Consider the following 20,193-nt stretch of genomic DNA (forward strand, 5'->3'; position numbering starts at 1 on the left):
GTTGTATAGGGATGGGAAAATGCTGGCCTTGCTGGTGATGCCCACATCCCATGATTGAATTAAAACAAAATTTTTGCACAGAGTTGTTGAAACATGGAATGCTTTGCCATAGAGAGTGGTTTAGACAGAAACTATTGCATATTTTAAGGATTTGAAGAAGCGGAAGATACACAGCTATGCTCTAAAAGTAGAGGAATGGGATTAGTTTATGAATGCCTTGCAAAAATCCCACAATGAAACAATGAGCCAAATGAGATTCTTGTGCTGTGGCCCTCTATAGTTTTATGGGAGGAAATTGGCAAGGGAAACATAGTCACACAGGATATAAAAAAAACACTCCACAACAAGCTAACTCATTTGAAAACGATCAACAGTCTCTAGTGTTTCATAGAATAGAATCATAGAAAGTTTAAGGCACAGAAAGAGGCCACTTGGCTCATTGTGTCTATGCCAGCCGAAAAACGATCCACCTATTCTAATCCCACCTTCCAGCATTTGGTCTGTAGCCCTGCAGATTATGGCACTTGAGGTGCATATCCAGACTCCTTTTGAATGAGTTGAGGGTCTCTGCCTCAACTAACCTTTTAGGCAATGAGCTCCAGACCCCCACCACCCTCTGGGTGAAAAGGTTTTTCCTCATCTCCCCTCTAATTTTTCTACCAATCACTTTAAATCTATGCCCCCTCGTCACTGACCTCTCTGCTAAGGTGAATAGACCCTTCACCTCCACTCCATCCAAGCCCCTCAAAATTTTGCACATTTCAATCCGATCTCCCCTCAGCCTTCTCTGTTCCAAGGAGAATAACCCCAGCCTATCTAATCTTTCCTCATAGCTGCATTTTTCCAGTCCTGGCAACATCCTCGTAAATCTCCTACGCACCCTCTCTAGTGCAATTACATCCTTTCTGTGATGAGGTGACCAGAAACTGCACACAGTACTCAAGTTGTGGCCTAACCAATGAGTTATACAGTTCCAGCATAAGCTCCCTGCTGTTATATTCTATATCTTGGCAAATAAAGGAAAGGATTCCATATGCCTTCTTAACCACCTTATTGACCTGTCCTGCTACTTTCAGAGATCTGTGGATATTCACTCTAAGGTCCCTTACTTCCTCTGCACTTCTCAGGATTTTACCATTTATCGTGTATTCCTTTGCCTTGTTTGACCTGCCCAAATGCATATCCAGGTTGAATTCCATTTGCCACTTTTCTGCCCATCTGACCAGACCATCAATATCTTCCTGCAGCCTATAGCTATCCTCCTCGCGATCCACCATAAGCCAATGTGTCGTCTGCCAACTTCGTGATCATGCCTCATACATTTACGTCCAAATTGTTAATATATACCACAAAAAGTAGGGGACCCAGTACTGAGCCCTGCGGAACTTCACTGGAAACAGCCCTGCAGTCGCTGAAACACCCGTCAACAATTACCCTTTGTTTCCTGCCACTGAGCCTATTTTGTATCCACCTTCCTGCATTTCCCTGGTCCCATAGAATTTTTTTTTAACCAGTCTGCCATGTGGGATCTTGTCAAAAGCCTTACTAAAATCCATGTAGATTACATCAACTGCACCACCCTCATCTATCTTCCTTGTTACTTCTTCAAAAAATTTGACCAAGTTGCTTAAACAAATCCATACTGACTATCCTTGATTAACCTGTGCCTTTCTAAGTGACAGTTTATCCTGTCTCTCAAAATAGATTCTAATAATTTGCTCACTACTGAGATTAGACTAACGGCCTATAATTATTTGGTCTGTCCTTCGCTCCCTTTTTAAACCGAGGTACAACATTAGCAGTTCTCCAATCCTCCAGCATCACATCTGTATCCAGTGAGAATTGGAAAATGATGGCCAGACCTTCTGCTATTTCCTCTCTTGCTTCTTTTAACAGCCTAGGGTACATTTCATCTGGCCCTGGTGATTTATCAACTTTCAAGGATACTAATCCCATTAATACTTCCTCTCTCCCTATGTTTATCACATTCAATATGTCATACTCCTCCTCCTTAACTACAATATCTGCATTGTCCCCCTCTTTTGTGAAGACAGATGCAAAGTATTCATTAAGAACCATACCAACATGTTCCGCCCCGACACATAGGTTACCTTTTTGGTCTTTTATGGGCCCTACTCTCTCCTTAGTTATCCTCTTACTCTTAATGTATTGATAAAACATCTTTGGTTTCACCTTGATTTTGCTTGCCATTATTCTTTCATGCCCTCTCTTTGCTTTCCTAATTTCCTTTTTGATTTTACCCCTCCACTTTTTATACTTCTTTCGGCTTTCTGTGGTATTGAGTTCTCGGTGTCAGACATAAGCTTTCCTTTTCTGCCTCATCTTACCCTGTAAGCTCCTTGACATCCATGGGGCTCTAGATTTGGCCATCTCACCCTTTTCCTTTATGGGAACATGTTTACTCTGAACCCCCTGAATCTCCCCTTTGAATGCCTTCCATTGTTCTGACACTGATTCACCTTCAAGAAGCTGTTTCCAGTCCACTTTCGTTAACTCACTCCTCAATTTAGTAAAATTGGCCTTGCCACAACTGAGAACTCTAACTCCTGTTCTATCTCTGTCCTTTTCCATAATTATGTTTCTATGAAAGAGCTTGGTATGAAACAAATTCACACTAATTGATCTCTTCCCTCTGTTTCAGTTCAAAAGGAGTCAGCATTTCAGACGGGTCACTGTGTACTTACCTATTTAGCCCAACTGTTGCTTCCAAGATGAAAGCCACAATATTGTAATTGTTTAAATATTTTATTAGTTACCTATTATTTTCTTGTCAGCACCAAATACTCCCAAGTAAAATTAAACATGGTTAAACACAGAGTAAAGTTCCCTTTACCCTGATTGTTCTTCGGAAGTGCATCTCAGAGATCTTTTCCATTAATCACACCAGCCATTTTGTGGCCTCTGAAACAGACCAATCAATGTTAAATCAGGAACTGCTCTGAACTGTTAGCCAAGTCCTCAAGGAACTGGGTTAAGAGAACTCATTTCACATAGGAAACTGGGTTGAGACATGAAACATAGGAAAAAGTGTTCAGACGACACAAACTCATTTCATGAAGGACCCTTGCAGTCAACAGGCAGAGGGAACTTTTATTTCACTAGCCTGGCTAATTGATACCAAAGTCAAATGGTGAAACACAAGTTTGGCAGCTCAGTAAATATTTTATTTGTTACTACTTGTCACCTTTTTAAATGCTTGAGGTGCACCTAGCGACAAGCCTTGGAGTGAAAGGCCAACATTATTCTTACAGCAAGCCTGTTGACAGCCAATCACTGCAGCAGATCACAGCATCAAGCTTGTAGCTGTTCAGCATGGATACAATCCCATCCCTCAACAGCTTTTTTAAATAGAAGCAAAGGATCCTTAATTAAAAATCTCTACGCATGGCTGAATGGAGGAAAAAATTGTTTGGTGTTTCACGGTACTGTATTTTGCTTCCATAAGCATTTCCGCCATACAATACCGGTTCAACACCAGGAGCTGCAATGGTGATGGAAACCCAACAAAATCAGGGGAATGGTTAGTAACAGTGCAAACAGTATCCACTAAAAATTCTATTGCTATTATTAGAAATTCTACTGTGATTCCACTCAAATGGAAAGTAAAAGTAACATTAAAAATGGAAGTCCATCCGCTACCACGTAATTCTTACTCCTTTGATTTTGAAGTTAATTTAAAAACATATTTTACCTGTTAAGAGTTCAAAGTAAAAATGAAATGATCTATGATACAACTTAAATCTTATTGTAATTAGTTGGTTATAAATAAAATTCCTTTCCTTCTCTCGGATTTTATCATATTTTTAAGGTCGAGTTAAGGCCACTAGTCTGCAAATAGGAAGTATATAAAGGAGAAAGATAAAGTTTCTAAATTGAAATTCCATTATCAATATACAGACATAAATCTTGACTACAGATTGGTCACCATTTAGATTTCAAACACATCTGCTTTCAGAGAAAAACATTTTATAGAAAACATGAAGGGATAGGTACGCATTGAGTTTGAGCTGGGCAATATAGAAAAACAAAGGGCGTCAGTTTTATAATGTATTTGCATTTAGTAAGGAAAACAACATGTAATTATATAGCACATTAAACTTAATAAAATGTTCCAAAGCTTGGTCAAAAAGGTAAGTATTATGGATGCGCTGAAAGGAGAAGCTGGGGAAGTGGGGGGGGGGGGGGGGGGGGGAGGGGGAGAGAGGGGGGATGCGGTGGAGAGATCAGGAGGAAATTCCAGAGCATGGAGCCTTGATGGCTGGTGGCGTGAAGGAAGGCCAGAATCAGGGGAATGAAGCATTCGGGGGAAGAGGGCTTGTGAGACTGGAGGAGGTTACAGAGATAGGGAGGTACAAAGTCATGAAGGAATTTAAACATGAGGATGAGCATTTTAATTTTGAGCTGAAGTTTATCTAATGTGCAGATGGGGAGACTGGCCACGAGAGCACTGGAAGGGACAAATGCATGGATGAATGTAACAGCAGCAGATGAGCTAAGGTGATGAGGACAGAAATGTTTTGGAGGTTAAAGTAGGCAGTCTTTGTGATGGAGAGGACCTGGGGTTAGAAGCAGAGCTCAGGGTCGAATAGCATGCCGAGGTTGCAAACAGTCTGGTTCAATCTTGGACAGTGGCCTACACTAGCAATGGGCGATAAGAACACAGCATAGACATCTTTTAGACATATTCTCATTCAAACACTTCCATGATCAGCAATTGAGACGTTTCCATCCCAGTCCTAAAGGGAAATAAATACTGGATTATGAAAAAGAAAATTGTATCTGTGTATTTTTTCATCTTCCAATTCTGATTAAGTCATTGACCTGAAACGTTAACTCTGTTTCTCTTTCCACAAATGCTAACTTGCTGAGTGTTTACCAGCATTTTCTCTATTTTATTTCAGACTCGCAGCATCCACAGTATTTTGCTGTTGTTCCTGTGTATTTTTTTTTAACCATTTCAAATGTTAAGGAAAGTTAATTTAAATCTGTATCCAAAGATAATCCTAGGAAATGACAGCAAGCAAAGTAGCAACAGCGAAGAATGCACTGTCCTCATTCTATAAGAAATAAGACTCATTGTCTGGGAAGCACCAAATTTACATTGAATGACCTTAAAGATCCCACTTTATCATATCTGCTTGACAGTCGGCTCCCTTATAACTTAGAGAGGTTGAGAAATGCCACACTTAATATCAACACTAAGGGAGTTACGGGCTGCTAGACCTTGTCCATTATAAGCACATGCTGAATTATATGTCTAAGCTATTTCAGTCTCTGTAATTCATTCGCTGTTCATACCAGATCATAAATAAAAAGCAGGCAAAAGACAAATGGAATGCCATATGCAACTAATACCACAGTAATTTATGACACCTTCAGGATTTTTTTTTGTAAAAACGAAAAACTTCTTTCATTTACTGTTAACTTTAGCACTGCTAAACAGCTTTACGCAATGATCATGTACCTAATGTGGGATCTTCCAAAGACAAGAATTTGTACACACAAAGTAATAAGAGGTTATTAAGAAGTGTTCAAAAGTTGGGGCTTTTTTCTGGAACAGAGAAGATTAAGGGGGTCCAATAAAATGATGGAAGATTCTGGAACAGTAAATAGCAACGAGTTGTTTTCACTGGTTAGTGAATAGGTAATGAGTAGTGTAAACTATGTTATCACTACAAGAACAAAGGGGCAAGTTAGAAGAATATTTTCATATGGGGGTTATTAATACATGGAATGCTTTTCACAAGTGGAAATTGAGGCAAAGGATGATAACAGCATAAGGGAGAATTAGCTGGAAAATTATTAATGTAAAAGGATATAAGGAAAGGACAAGGAAATAGAATTGAAGCAAATAGGTCCAGTTGAAGAGCTAGCAAAGGCACAATATGCCAAATTATAGCCTCCTGTGCTGTAATTTCTATGTGGAAGAAAATAGGAAAGAAACACCAAACACTGAAGAGCCACAAAGACCTAAAACACCCTGCTAGATGGCTCAGTGTCTAAGTGCACTGTGCGGTGTGTCACATTATTTTTGATCCCTGACTTAGTTTGGATAGCAGTGGAGAGGTGACAATTGGACTCTCAGTCCCTGAAATAAGGAAGGAATAATTTGTTGAGAATTCCTTGCACCAACCTTTTGAGCAATCTCTGCCATAATCTACATTCATGCCCATCAAGTGAAGGAGACAGTGCCAAAAGAGTTGATGTCAATGACAAGTAGCCAACATCCACTATTCGTTTCTCATGAGGCCTATAATTCTCAGAAACATGGCTTTCCCAAAAATATGGAATTACATTAGCTATCGTCCAGTGGCCTGGAAGATCTTCTCCAAAGAACTTTATGATCTATCTGCCACTGGATCTACATGATGGTCGACTAATGTAGATATTGCCAGTTTTTTCAACATTTATTATAGATACATATTTATGACTAATTTTATTGTAAATGCATACTTCAAGTAAAAGAGAAATACAGGTCGATTCTTCCCACTTTGCCTGTATTTCTATGTAACTTTTCAGCCTACCCCTGCCCACCACCCCCTCAGCCCCCACCCACCACCCCCACCAAAAAGATGTCTTGTGCAGCAACTGTGGCTCAATAGGTAGCACTCTTCCTGCTGAGTCAGAAGGTTTGGGTTTGTGTCCCACTCCAGAGATTTGAGCAGAAATATTTGGCTGATAATCCAGTGTAGTACTGATGCAATGCTGGATGAAATGTTAAACTGAGGCCTTGTCTGCCCTTTCAGGTAGGTGTAAAAGATCCTATGGCATTATTCTAAACAAGAGCAGGGGAGTTCTGCCCGGTATCCTCATCAATATTTATCCCTTGACCAACATCACTAATATTGATTATCTGGTTATTATCACATCGGTGTTTATTGGAGTTTGCTGTGTACAATTCCCTAGGTTACAAGAGTGGCTTCTCTTCAACAGCACCTCTTTAGCTGTAAAGTGCTTTGGGATCACCTAAGAATGTGAAAGGTTCTACAGAAATACAAGTTCTTTCTTTATAGATAGTAATAGATGATTCATATATTTATTAGTAACTGATCACACAGTTAAGATTCAATTACCAATTTAAATCTCAAAAGATCTTATGACTTTATATTTTAAAAGAAATCTCCATACAGTTTTCCTTCTGTTTGAGAAAAAAAACTTCAAATCAAAGGACCAAACAATTTGTTTTAATAGAATAATGCTTTCTCCCATATATCAAGTTATATTTGGTGATCTGTCTGCACAAATCTTTCACTTCACGATGACGTATCATGTCAAGTGTTGCCAGCAATATTAAGATTTGATTACACAACAGTTTTATCACATTAAAACCAAAGATGATGGGCAAATATAGTGTTCACGTGTCAGGAATAGCGCTGACTCTTTGGAATGCTTCATGTTCCAAGTATGAGAAAACTCCAAACAGCTGTTCTCAGCATTTTTCTTCATCATTTCATTCAAGGAGAAATTTTAAAATACTCAAAGAGTGTCTCAGGGATGAAACTTACTCTATTTTAATACAGAACAAGCTTTTATTTTACCAGAATTAAAGCAATATATTGATAGAGCAATAAAAACAAGAAATGCTGGAACCACTCAGCAGGTTTGGCAGCATCTGTGAAAAGAGAAGCAGAGTTAACGTTTCGGGTCAGTGACCCTTCTTCGGAACTGACCCGAAACGTTAACTCTGCTTCTCTTTCCACAGATGCTGCCAAACCTGCTGAGTGGTTCCAGCATTTCTTGCTTTTATTTCCGATTTCCAGCATCCGCAGTATTTTGCTTTTATATTGATAGAGCATGTATTTTAAAAATAGTTTATTTTTAAAGCTTTAAACTCACTGACAGGTGCAACTATCTTCCTGTAAACCCTATGGTGTAACTTAAGTACCATGCATTCAACATTTGGAATTAGATTAAAATTGGCCGTATGTAATTATTCTAAGTTTTCACTCCATTGTATACGTTTCACCGTTAAAAGGTCTTAGGTTTTTGAACTTGAATTACTAATTGTTCTACAGGTAATCAATTTCAGAGTTTAGCACAAAGGAAAAGCATTCCTGAAAAGCAGTTCAATGGTAGACGAAATTGAGCCAAAGAAAGCCAGTGAAGGCTGGAGGTGGGGTGTGGGGTGTATTGGGCAGCAAAGTAGAAATTCTGCATGCCCACTGCCAGCATTGCTAACCTAGGAAATCCTGGGGACAGGATCCCTTGAATATATTACATGAACGCTGTTGCTGGGGACCCAGGACGAGAAGGCAACCAATTTTCCCGAGCATCTGCGACTCCCATGGGGCTGAAGCACAATGTGGAATTAATTGTCACAACAGTGGATGTAATCATCTGCTGATCTAGGCAATTCCATTGGTTGCAGTCTAAAACTTATACCTTCAAATTTCAAACTTTTGAAAATAAGTGCCTTACCACTTTGTGTCCTGGTATCATTTAGATTGAGAGGTGCAGTTTGTGCAACTGGTTTCTTTAAAATGTACTCATTCAATTCCTGTCACGTCACTATTAGAAAATTTTTAATTCAACATTGCAAACTTACGCATATATTATTTTGTTTTCAGTCAAACTGATGGACATGTTTGGATTGTCTAATCCTCCAGAATCTCTTCTAATCTTCAGCAACAGACTGCCTTATCTCCAAGGAAAGGTCAGTTGAGAAGAAAGGTCAGTGATGACACAGATTTAAGGTAATTGGAAGAAGAACCAGGAGGGAGATGAGAAGATTTAAAAAAAACACAGTGAGTTCTTATGATCTGCAATGCATTGCCTGGAGATTTGGTTTGAAGCAGATTCAGTAATAACTTTCAAAAGGGAATTATATAAATAGTTGAAGAACATTTTTGCAGGGTTACAGGGAGTGGGACTAATTGAATAACTCATTCAAAGAGCTGAAACAGGCACACTGGGCCAAACAGCCTCCTTTTGTGTCGCATCATTCTATAATTCTATGAACAGCTCTTTGAATCTGCTCAAAGTTCAGCTTCTACCTGAAAAGCAACATCCAAAGCTGTAAATAGGTCCATAGGATTTTAGTCACCTTCTCAGTGGAGACAGATGTCATGTTGACAACAGCCAAAAAAAGGGAAACAGAGGGAAAAATTGTAAAACTGAATGATTAAAATTTGCATGTAACGTACCAGGTTGTTTTTCTTTCACACATTATCGCCCTCTACTGGCATGAGTGAGATGGAAACCTCACGAAGTTCACTGATATGAAGCAGCACTCTGCACCAAAGCATACCCAAAGTCCAATGTATTGCACCAGCAAATGACCTTTTTGCAAAAAATCTCAGCAGAAAAGACTAAGTTCTAACTTTAAAAGGATCTAAAGGGTGCACTGCAAATTTTTTTATTTTCTACTCCTTCGTAACAAAACGTTATGCCGTTGCATATTTTATCCAGACAGGGCGGCACAGTGGTTAGCACCGCAGCCTCACAGCTCCAGCGACCTGGGTTTGAATCTGGGTACTGCCTGTGCGGAGCTTGCAAGTTCTCCCTGTGACCGCGTGGGTTTCCGCCGGGTGCTCCGGTTTCCTCCCACGGCCAAAGACTTGCAGGTTGATAGGTAAATTGGCCATTGTAAATTGTCCCTAGTGTAGGTAGGTGGTAGGGGAATTGAGGGGATGTGGTAGGAATATGGGATTAATGTAGGATTAGTATAAATGGGTGGTTGATGGTCGGTACAGACTCAGTGGGCCAAAGGGCCTGTTTCAGTGCTGTATCAATAAATAAATACAGCTCATTTTATCCCTTTGCCAAATATGCCCTCTCCTTTCCTGGAGCCTTTGACTTCTTCCTAATGTACACTCCCACAGGTACCCAGATTCCTGGAAACCTTGCCCAAGTGTCTGTTTTTCTTGTGTGAGCCTTAATGTTGGGTTTCGGCAACTATTTGACAGCAGAGAAAGTACAGCTAAGCTCAGCGCTATCATCATGCTAAGTTCCCCCATGTGCATTTCCATCAGTGGATAGTGGCCAAGAGGGATGAAAATTGGCAAACGCTTCCTTTTCTAATAAGGCACAAACATTTCGCCTGACCTGGGAGATCTATGCCCCATTCCAAGAGACTCCTGGACAATGCAGGAGACTTGGCAATCCTCTTCCTAACCAAGGGGAGTGAGGTCAGTTGTATTACTTGCACCAAACACCAGCTGAGATCAACTAACTCAGCACAAACTGGAGATCAAACCCGGGACATTCCTTGTACATTGGAAGCCTTAAATTGAATTTTTAGCTCAGCTTTAATTTTGAATATTTTCTCACTTTCTTTCCTTGTTTTGTTCCCTTCCCCAGACTTGTAATTTATAATTGCAAAACCTAAAGCACCCGCCAAAAGTGATGTGCAGAGCTTTAAAACATAGCTTAAACTTCAATATATATAGCAATCTCCACATCCTCAGAATGTCTCAAAGCACTTCATGAAAGATGAACAATAAACGTAACCTTGCCAATACAACCCATATCATCAAAAATATGCAGCAGCCAATTTGCACACAGAAAGGCTCCACCACTCGCAAATAAGATAAAAGGTTAGTTAATCTGTTCTCAGTGGCATTGGTTGAAGGATGTGTATTGGCCAGGACACCAGTTTTCTGCCCTGCTTTGAATACCGCTGTGGCAATTTTTATATCTGCTTGTCACTCGTCCAAAAGACTGCACCTCAGACACATGAACACTCCCTCATGACTGCACTTGAGTGTTGTGCCCGGATTATGCACTCATAGCCTGGCATGGGGCTTGAACTGAGGCAAGACTCCTGCAAATGAAGGCTAATTGACATCTAGAATGTGAACGAACAAGTGCTAATATATGTACCTTTCTCATTATTTGCTGCTGGGTTGTGACCAGATTTGGATTTATCGAAGTTGTTAAAGCTCTGACTGCGCCTGTTGTTTGCACTGGTGGATACACGAGTCTTGGTCTCGCTGCCTGCAGCTGACAATCTCGTAGTGGGGGCTGGAAGCCTAAAGCCAAACAGATAAAACAGTAAATAACGAGCCAAAGTAAAAATCACTGGCACAGGACAATACTACAAAAACAAGATTGTTACTGACAAAAGACTTATACCAATCACACAGCACGCTTTCTGTTTTGAATTCAGACAAATTTCACAGCGCTGACATCAACACAATGCCAAGATCACAGGAGATTAAAATAAACCACACAATGTTAAAATTACATTAAGCAATTAAAATGAAATGTTTGAGAAAACAGACACGTTGTTAGTGAATGGAAATCTAGTTCCGAACACTTACATTTCTGGCAGACAAATTAATAACTCAATTTATAAACACAGTAAATTAAAACACATCTTGATCTATACACCCTACCCTCGTTACATCAAAAAAATCAAAGAAGCCCCTGCACCATGGCATTCAGGTTCCTCAGTGAACCGAGACACAAGCGAATTGTAGTGTTCAATGCCCTGAATTTACATAATGTTAAGGATCACTCACTAACAGGTTCACTTCATCCTCTCACCGGCTTTTCAAGCATGCTTGACGAAATATGGTAAAGCACCTGCTCTTTAATATTCTTCAGCCTGCTCCCCAATTCCAATATAAAAGAGTAAGCGTTTGAACTGTGACGAGACATGCAAGGTTTAGGTTTCCAATCTAGAGCAAGCCATTTGACCCCGTGGTTCTGTTTGGTGAAAAGACTAAAGTTGACCGGGGTGATTTGGTATTGTTTATATTTGCTATTCTGCTGCATTAATGAGACCTATAACATCCAGCTAATCATGTAAAAAATGCGACGAGAATTAAAAAGTTATATCATTTTTGTAATTTTACTATACCAAGGATTTGGAGACTGTTTTGGAGCACAGTTTTACCGCTCTCCACAATTCCAGTTGCAGGCTGTGTACTGAACAAACATCAAACCCAGCCAAGTCAAGTCAGCAATATAGTTCTGATCCACATGCTGGACGTATATTTTCATATTTCTGCAAGGTAACCAATTTCCTGGCTTTCCAATGAGTCAGCAAATTTATTCAATGCACAGTTTGGACACCAGCTAAGGGTAGGATCAGCCACAGCCTCAGCTGTGAAGCTGCACAGTTTGATAACTGGCTGACATACACTGTTGGGGCTAATAAATAAAGGTCACTTGGCTGATGTGCCCAGGGATCACCAGCGAGGAATCAATCCGTTCAGGAAAGGGGTGCAAAAATTGGTGGGAGGGGTGATAAATATCCTGCCGCACTTCAACAAAAAGGGATGCAGTTTCTTTAAATGAAAAAGGTACAGCTGGACATATACTACTGTTAATAGGACTCAGTAGCGCTGCAGTTAAGATAAACCTGCTGCTTAGCAAGTTCGGAAAATGCCGAGCCATGCAGTTACAGTCACATAAGACGCCTCTAATGTTAAAAGCGATCAGTGGGCTAAAAACAGGCAACACCAGCTGACCTAGAGGTCTTTCTTTGAGTGGGCGCAATTCTTGTGCTTTTGCTTTGGGATGATAACCTGGATGACACACTGTATGACAGAGAAGAAGAAAGGAAAAAAAATGATCATGAGTAAAGGATAGAGCATGAGAGTACAGCAACAGCAGAGAACATGCAACATGAACCTTAATAGTACTTTCATCAATCCTAAGTTCAAATTTCCACTAAGCTCTACCCAAGACATCAGAAGTTGTGATGCAAACACTACCCAAATATTATGTACGATTCTTGACACTGTGCAACTGCTGTCATTCTGGCCATGGAGGAAATACAAGGAAGGGCAACTCAAGTTGATAATTGAGCTATGAGGAAAGGCCAATGGTACTACTGATGTCTATATTGGAAAACCGGCAGCCTAGTAATGACCTTATTGAAGTATTCAAACACCTCAAGGCAATAAATAAAGTTGACTCCAGAATGATTCCAGAATATTAATGTAAATTCTGAACCAAGGGGAAATGATTCAAATTTAGAGAGGAAAATGTGAATACACAGTGAGGATGCAGCTTCTTCATGTAGAAGATGGTAAACACATGGAATAGTCAACAGAGAGAAGCAGTGGAAGCAGAGAATGTTAGATATTTGCACAGGACAATGGAAACATCTTTAAAAGATGAAGATATTGAAAGTTATCACAGGTATATCTATGTGACCTATGATGCTGGTACAATGGATGTATCCAATCCTATATAATTCAATGTTCGTAAGGCACTTGGAACATATAAGGAGAGAGTTTAGTTTATGTAGGCTAGTAATGAGCAACCATGGAATCCTGGAACTTGTCAGAGAGCCTTAGAGAGTTGGGAGGGATTTCGCAGCGTTTTTTGTGAAATTGCACCATTTTTTTATATGCCACCTGCAGGAATATTACGAGCATTGGTGGGTGATGCACGAGACTGCACTGTCTAATGGATTGGATGAGCAAGAATGGCACTGAAGGTCTATTCTCACCTTTGTTTTTGTATAATTTGCAGTGCAGCATCATATAAAGACATACATTACTGCTTAAATACAGCACTCCTATTGGAAGAGGGGAATCAGGCACAGTGCAAAACCGACTGCTTTTCTTCACCAGCGACAAGTTAAACTTGTCGAATTATATCAAATTAGCAACACTGTGAGGGCTGGTTATACATTCATCCAGCATACAAATTGCACAATATTACATTTTGGGGTTTAGATTTCACTCGAATACTGGTGCCATCCTATCTCTAAAGTACAACATAACTGTTGGATTTTGGCATTCATTCCCAAAAGTCAGCAATTTGTTTTCAGATACATTACACTTATAGTAAAATAAAGAAGAACCTTCATGCTGAGGAGCTCTACTTAGGCAATATGGTTTGACTGAGCGTAGCAGAACCCATGCACAATGCCACAAAGTGGATTAATCCCCTACACCGATCGGGTACATGTCAACTAGTAAACAGGTGCCGGCTCAGAGCTGGAAAGAAAATCAGAAAATTAAATCATCTTTGAACCACTCTTGTACACCTCCTGGCAGATGGCCAGGGACACAATTCTTGGACAAAGCTGGAACATGTCATTTGGCTGCTCTCTAAGTTACAATTTGCTGCATAAATTGAGTGCGAGCACAAGGGAAAGAAAGAAAATCATCTTATAAATAGAGAGGCAGCTCCTCTGTACAGACCAGCAAGATCCCAGTTTAATCCCTGATTTCATCTTTAGCATCTCTATGTCTAGAAAAGCAGAATAACCTGCTTCAATAAAGAATACCATCCTGCTTCCTCCCTCTTGCACAACACTACATGCTGTTCATCTCCAAAGCCTTCCACTGAGAATATACAATGCAGATGTTGTTAATCAACCATGACCACTAAAATTGAAAAAGTTTTAGGACTGCAGTGCCTGAAAAATAATTCCGGTCCAATATTCTATCAGTTATGAATTGCTTTTGGAAGAAGAAACAAAGCAATGGTCTGGACTGTAGGTATTCAGGAATAAAATACTGTCCTTAATTCATGAAGTCATATCAGGATAGAAATTTAACACTGCCAAAATTCAAGTAAATTACTAAAACTACGACACTTGCCCCTAAAGACGACAGGCTGGATTTTCATGTAGGAAACGGGCCGGGTCTGTTTCCAGGTCCTGAAGCCCACCCCCCGGCAGTTGGGGGGGGGGGTGCTGGGGGGGGGGGGGGAGGCAGTCACTCACCTGGAACTTTCATGGTGGCGTTCCCTTAAATGGCGTGAAGACAGGTTCCCTGCCCCATTAAGGGTGGTGAGTGGGCTTTCAAAGCTGGAGGACCAATCAGAGGCCTTCCAGCTTGAGAGCAGCAACAGGCTGCAATCGATGGTAAGTAACTGAGAGGGTGCTTCAACATGGAGGTGTCCTCTCACCAACTTTTTCAAAAGTTTAAATAAAAAACAGATACAGCAGACAGGCCACCAATGTTGGGGGGGGGTGGGGGTGGTGGGGTAGTCTCTCCAAAGGGTGGCCTTCAGCTGCACCCAGATCCAGGCAGGCAGCAAGGGCCGCTAGGCTCAGGAAATCGGCATGCTGGCTGGCGCCAGTATTTTCAGACCTGTCCACCTCTGTTCTGACATTTGCTGGTGCCCAAAAATTCAGCCCGACAGAACTGAAAATAACTAACTTACCTTGAACTTAGTTTGACCTAGTTCAACCAATCCTGGTTCAATGAGGAGTGCAGGAGAGCATGCCAGGATAGTGCCAGGCATATCTAAAAATGAGATGCCAACCTGGTTAAGCTACAACACGGGACTACATGCACGCTAAAAAGTGAAATCAACATGCTGTAGACAGAGCTAAGTGATCACAATCGAAGCTCTGCAGTCCTACCACACCCAATTGTGAATGGTGGTGCACAATTACCACCAATTAACTGGAGGAGGAGGGTCCAAAAACATCCCCATCAGTGGTGGAGCCCAGAATGTCACTGGAAAAGACAAGGCTGAAACATTTGCAACCATCTTCAGCCACAAGTTCCGAGTGGATGATCCGACTCAGTCTCCCTGCCACCATCATAGATGCTAGTCTTCAGCCAATTCAATTCGTTCCACATGATATCAAAGAATGGCTGAAGACACTACATACAGCAAAGACGCTGGGCCATGAAAACATTCTAGCTGTAGTACTGAAGACTTGAACTCCAGAACTAGCCATGCCCCTAGCCAAGCTCTTCCAGTACAGCTACAACACAGGCATCTACCCAACAATGTGGAAATTGCCCAGGTATGTCCTGTCCACAAAAAGGACAAATCCAATCTGGCCAATCACCGCTCCATCAGTCTACTCTCAATCATCAGCAAAGTGATGGAAGGTGTCGTCGACAGTGCCATTAGGCGGCACTTACTCAGCAACAACCTGCTCACTGATTCCACCAGGGCCACTCAGCTTCAGACCTCATTACAACCTTGGTCCAAACATGGACAAAATTGCTGAATTACAGAGGTGAGGTGAGAGTGACTGCCCTTGGCATCAAGGCAGCATTTGACTGAGTGTAGCAGCAAGCAGCCCAGGCAAAATTGAAGTCAACTGGAAACTCTCCACTGGTTCGAGTCATACCGACTGCAAAGGAAAATGGTTGCGGTTGTTGGAGGCCAATTAGCCCAGTCCTAGGACATCGCTACAGGAGTTCCTCAGGGTAGTGTCCTGGGCCCCAACATCTTCAGCTGCTTCATCAATGACCCTTCCTTCAACATAAGGTCAGCAGTAGCAATGTTCACTGATGATTGCACAGTGTTCAGTACAATTTGCAATTCGTCAGATATTGAAGCAGTCCGTGCCCGCATGCAGCAAGACCTAGACAATATTCAGGCTTGGGCTGATAAGTGGCAAGTAACATTCACGCCACAAAGGTGTCAGGCAATGACCATCTCAAACAAGAGAGAATCTAACCATCTTCCCTTGACATTCAATGGCATTACTATTGCTGAATCCCCCACTATCAACACCCTGGGGTTACCATCGACCAGAAACTTAACTGGACCAGCCACATAATTACTGTGGTTACAAAAGCAGATCAGCGGCTGGGGATTTTGCAGCAAGTAACTCATCTCCCAACTCCTCAAAGCCTATCCACCATCTACAAGGCACAAGTCAGGAGTGTAACAGAAAACTCTCCACTTGCCTGGATGAGTGCCACTCCAACAACACTCAAGAAGTTTGACACATTCCAGGACAAAGCAGCCCGTTTGATCCACACCCTATCCATTTTCTTAAACATTCACTCCCTCCACCGCTGGCACACAGTGGCAGCAGTATGTACCATCAACAAGATGAACTGCAACAACTCACCAAGTTTCCTTCAACAGTACCTTCCAAATCCACGATATCTACCATCTAGAAGGACAAGAGCAGCAAATGCATGGGAACACCACCATCTGCAAGTTCCCCTCCAAGTTAGATACCATCCTGGCTGGGAATTAATTTGCCATTTCTTCACAGTTGCAGCGTTAAAATCCTGGAATCCCTGTCTAACAGCACTGTGGGCGTAACTACACCAAATGGACTGCAGCGGTTCAAGGCAGCGGCTCACCACCACCCTCTCAAGGGCAATTAGGGAGGGGCATTAAATGCATTAAATCACATCCCATGAACAAATAGATAAAAGTTAAATTCAGCTTTTATATTTATACAAGGAATTAATATCACATTACATCCTTAAGGACAGTATTTTCTTCCTAAATGCCTACAATCCAGGCTATTGCTTGAATGCACTGGAACAGTAACCTCCGACAATAACATTGTCAAAATTTACCCCTTTTTATTGAGCTGTAAGTAATAACAGCAAGGCAGTATTTATTGCCCATCCCTGGTTGCCTTGAGGACATTAGAGTCAACCACATATTGTGGAGCTAGAGTCACATGGAGGGTCAAACCAGGAAGGGGAGGAATTTTCTTTCCTTCAATGGCATCAATGAACCAGTTGGGTTTTACCAGATTTACTTAATTTATTGAATTTCATTTCATGACTTGCCATAATGGGATTTGAACTCATGGGCTCTCAGTTACCAGTGCAGTACCATGACAACAAGGCTGCTGAACTCACTATAAATTGAGAACAGGAGGACTCAGTGCCAATTGTTTACTAGATCTTTCTCATATTCTTACTAAAGCACCTATACCTGTCAGCATATTGTCATTGTCCTGTCATTTTATTTTCAGTGCTTCATAATAAGGCTACAAGATATTGGCAGATTGTTTGCCCATTTCTTCAGTTCGCTGTCAAATCAGATAAAAATGGAGGCCATATTTACAAAACAGAGGGTTGAAGCTGGTCTGCGAACACCCTTATCAAAGTTATGGGGTTGAGACTGTTGGGCACAATTGGCCATGTGGATGCAAATTGCACCCAAAATTGCTCCAGTTTTGTGAATTGCTTTTTTTCTCAAGTTTCCACTCAAACACATATCAGCAAACTTAAGTTCTGCCATGAACCAGTGCACTCAGGCAGTGTTTTAGAAAGTAAATTTTTTTTAAAAATTGCTTTAAAAATATTCCTTATTATATTGAAGGGTGGTAATTTGGGGCAACTTTATTAATACAGCTGACAATGACTGTCATAAAAAATAAGCATTTTCATCGGTGTCTAGCCCATGACTATGAGGAGCCCAATTTAAAAAAAAACATTTGCTAGTCATATCGGTATACAGTCATCAGTTTCTTAATAAATTTTTCAAAATCAAAAGCTTTTAAAATGTTTTCATTAGTGACTTAGTGACGTTGCATCTAAAGAAAAACGCTAAATGCCTCCTCAAAGGTTTGTAAATGATTTCGGGGTGTGGTTAGTTTTGTAGGCGTGGCCGGCTTCAAGTGTGATTCTAGCAGCAAAGATCACAGAAACTTGATTTGTGCAGGATGTAATTGCTCTGAATATTCCGCAATCCTTGCCGCTGGTTTGATCGATTTCGAACGAATTGCGGCAAAAAAGCGCACAAATTTGTGGAAACTCCTGCTCTGTGTCTTGAAAATTTCCCATGTGCGTTACATTTAGTGGAAACATTCGGCTTTCAAATTGTAAAGTGTTTCAGTTATCAACTTAAAATTCAACGCAAACCTTGACTGCATTTCCAGCTGTGCTTTTTGTTGGCACTGTTGCACCTGGTGGTGAGGTTGGTTGCAAGGTGTGGCTTGCTGCTGTTGCTGAAGGCCAACCTGGCACTGATACTGAGGATGATGATGCTGAGGCACCTGCTGCTGACATGCAAGTGAAGACGGATGTTGCTGCTTTTGAGTCTGCTGTTGCTGCTGCTTATATCGTGAAAGACTGAAGAAGAGACCCAAGATGGCCTTCAAATTTCCATTCCGGATTTCTGAAAGAGATTGAGCATTAAAAATTCACCACAAAGTTACACAAAATATGGCTCTGTTTATTTATTTTGGTTAAAAATAATCAAGTGACAAAACAGTTTTGGTATTTTACATAACAGCCGTCATTTTTCTGTATTCTCCCCACAAATAAATGTGCTGCAATGCTTCTGGGCCTATATTTCCTGTAACTATGCAGCAGCACCTTTTGTTAAAATTAAACTTTTTAAAAATTAATTACCAACAACTAATGCTGTTCCATTCATTGTAAATTGAATCAAGATAACACATGATCTGGATTCAGGATTTAATGAGTTAACTGAAATTCACAACAACTTTACTGCTATTGTAGTAGCATGATTGATTTTATTCTAGCCTGATTCCTCCCTCCTCTGCCCCATCCCTCCCTTGAAGGCTTTGACTCCTTGCTGTGATACAGTTTTATGAGCACGAGGTTGTCTCAGGTACCTTGCTCAAGTGGCCTTTATGCACAAGTCAGTCTTGACAGTGGGTGTGGATGGATAATTTTATCATGGGGTATCACAGCCGGGTGCAATCTAGTCCTCAACCCATGCCAACAAATGTGCATTGTTACCAGTGGCAATTGGGAGCAAGAACCATTACTAATTTTCCTTTCCTGATCCAGGGGCACTGGGACCTACTTCAGTGGCCATATTCCTGCCCCAGCTAAGACTACATAACTCAGTAGAACACTGATGACCAGGCTTGGCTGTGATACCTGACATGGTGGAATAGTCTGTTAAAACTCACTATCCAAACTCTCACATGAACAGTGGTCCCTTCGATGATGTACCAGAGTGCTACTGTTGACTGTGAAACAAGATATCAAGGAAGAAAAAGGACACTTTACCATGACAGTTTTTAACATTCACATCACAACACTTTTTTGGGACCAGGAAGGACAAGGTAAAGGAAGAAGTAACAGAATTTCACCAGACAACATTCTAACCTGTGAATTTTCTGCCAAGCCTTTACATGTTAGCCAATCAACCTCGAGTATCTATTAGTTAACCCTAAAAGGCCATCTCTCTCCTCCTTTTCCTCTTTTAATTATCTATTTCAGAAATAGGTTTATTTTTCTAAATGGTTTTCTAAATGGAATATATTTGAAGGAAATTGTGGAAGAAAAGTACTAAGCCTACAACTGAAACAGAAAACTAGAGGAAAAGACATTTTGATTTAACCATTTTCTCCAAATAAACACATTTTTTAATGGTAGCAATGGCTCCACAGAATGATGACAGAGAATCTATCCAAGCACAAGAATTACCCACAAAACTGAAAAGAAAATGATAGGAATTAGGTAGCAACAGTTTCAAGCTTTACTTCCTTTCTTGCAAATTAATTAAGCTACTCTTCAGTTGATTTTCCACCCGAAGGAAATCAGAGTAGCGTACATTAAT

At 40.8% G+C, this 20,193-nt stretch overlaps 1 protein-coding gene across 6 annotated transcripts in view; it reads right to left on the reverse strand.

The window, feature by feature from the left end:
- LOC137377146 (neuron navigator 2-like) overlaps positions 1-20,193 on the reverse strand; it is a 984,055-nt gene that overhangs the window by 346,935 nt on the left and 616,927 nt on the right. For 5 of the 6 annotated variants that reach the window (XM_068046509.1, XM_068046511.1, XM_068046512.1 and 2 more), the window contains exons 5-6: positions 18,519-18,774; positions 10,843-10,991 (exon numbers count right to left, since the gene is read on the reverse strand). In XM_068046509.1, coding sequence (XP_067902610.1) covers positions 10,843-10,991; positions 18,519-18,774 — 405 coding nt within the window. Of the gene's footprint in view, positions 1-10,842; positions 10,992-12,437; positions 12,507-18,518; positions 18,775-20,193 lie in introns of all 6 variants that reach the window. The other variant, XM_068046521.1, reaches the window with a different exon arrangement.

This window comes from Heterodontus francisci, chromosome 14 (genome assembly GCF_036365525.1).
Source record: "Heterodontus francisci isolate sHetFra1 chromosome 14, sHetFra1.hap1, whole genome shotgun sequence".
Classification (NCBI taxonomy): Eukaryota; Metazoa; Chordata; class Chondrichthyes; order Heterodontiformes; family Heterodontidae; genus Heterodontus; species Heterodontus francisci.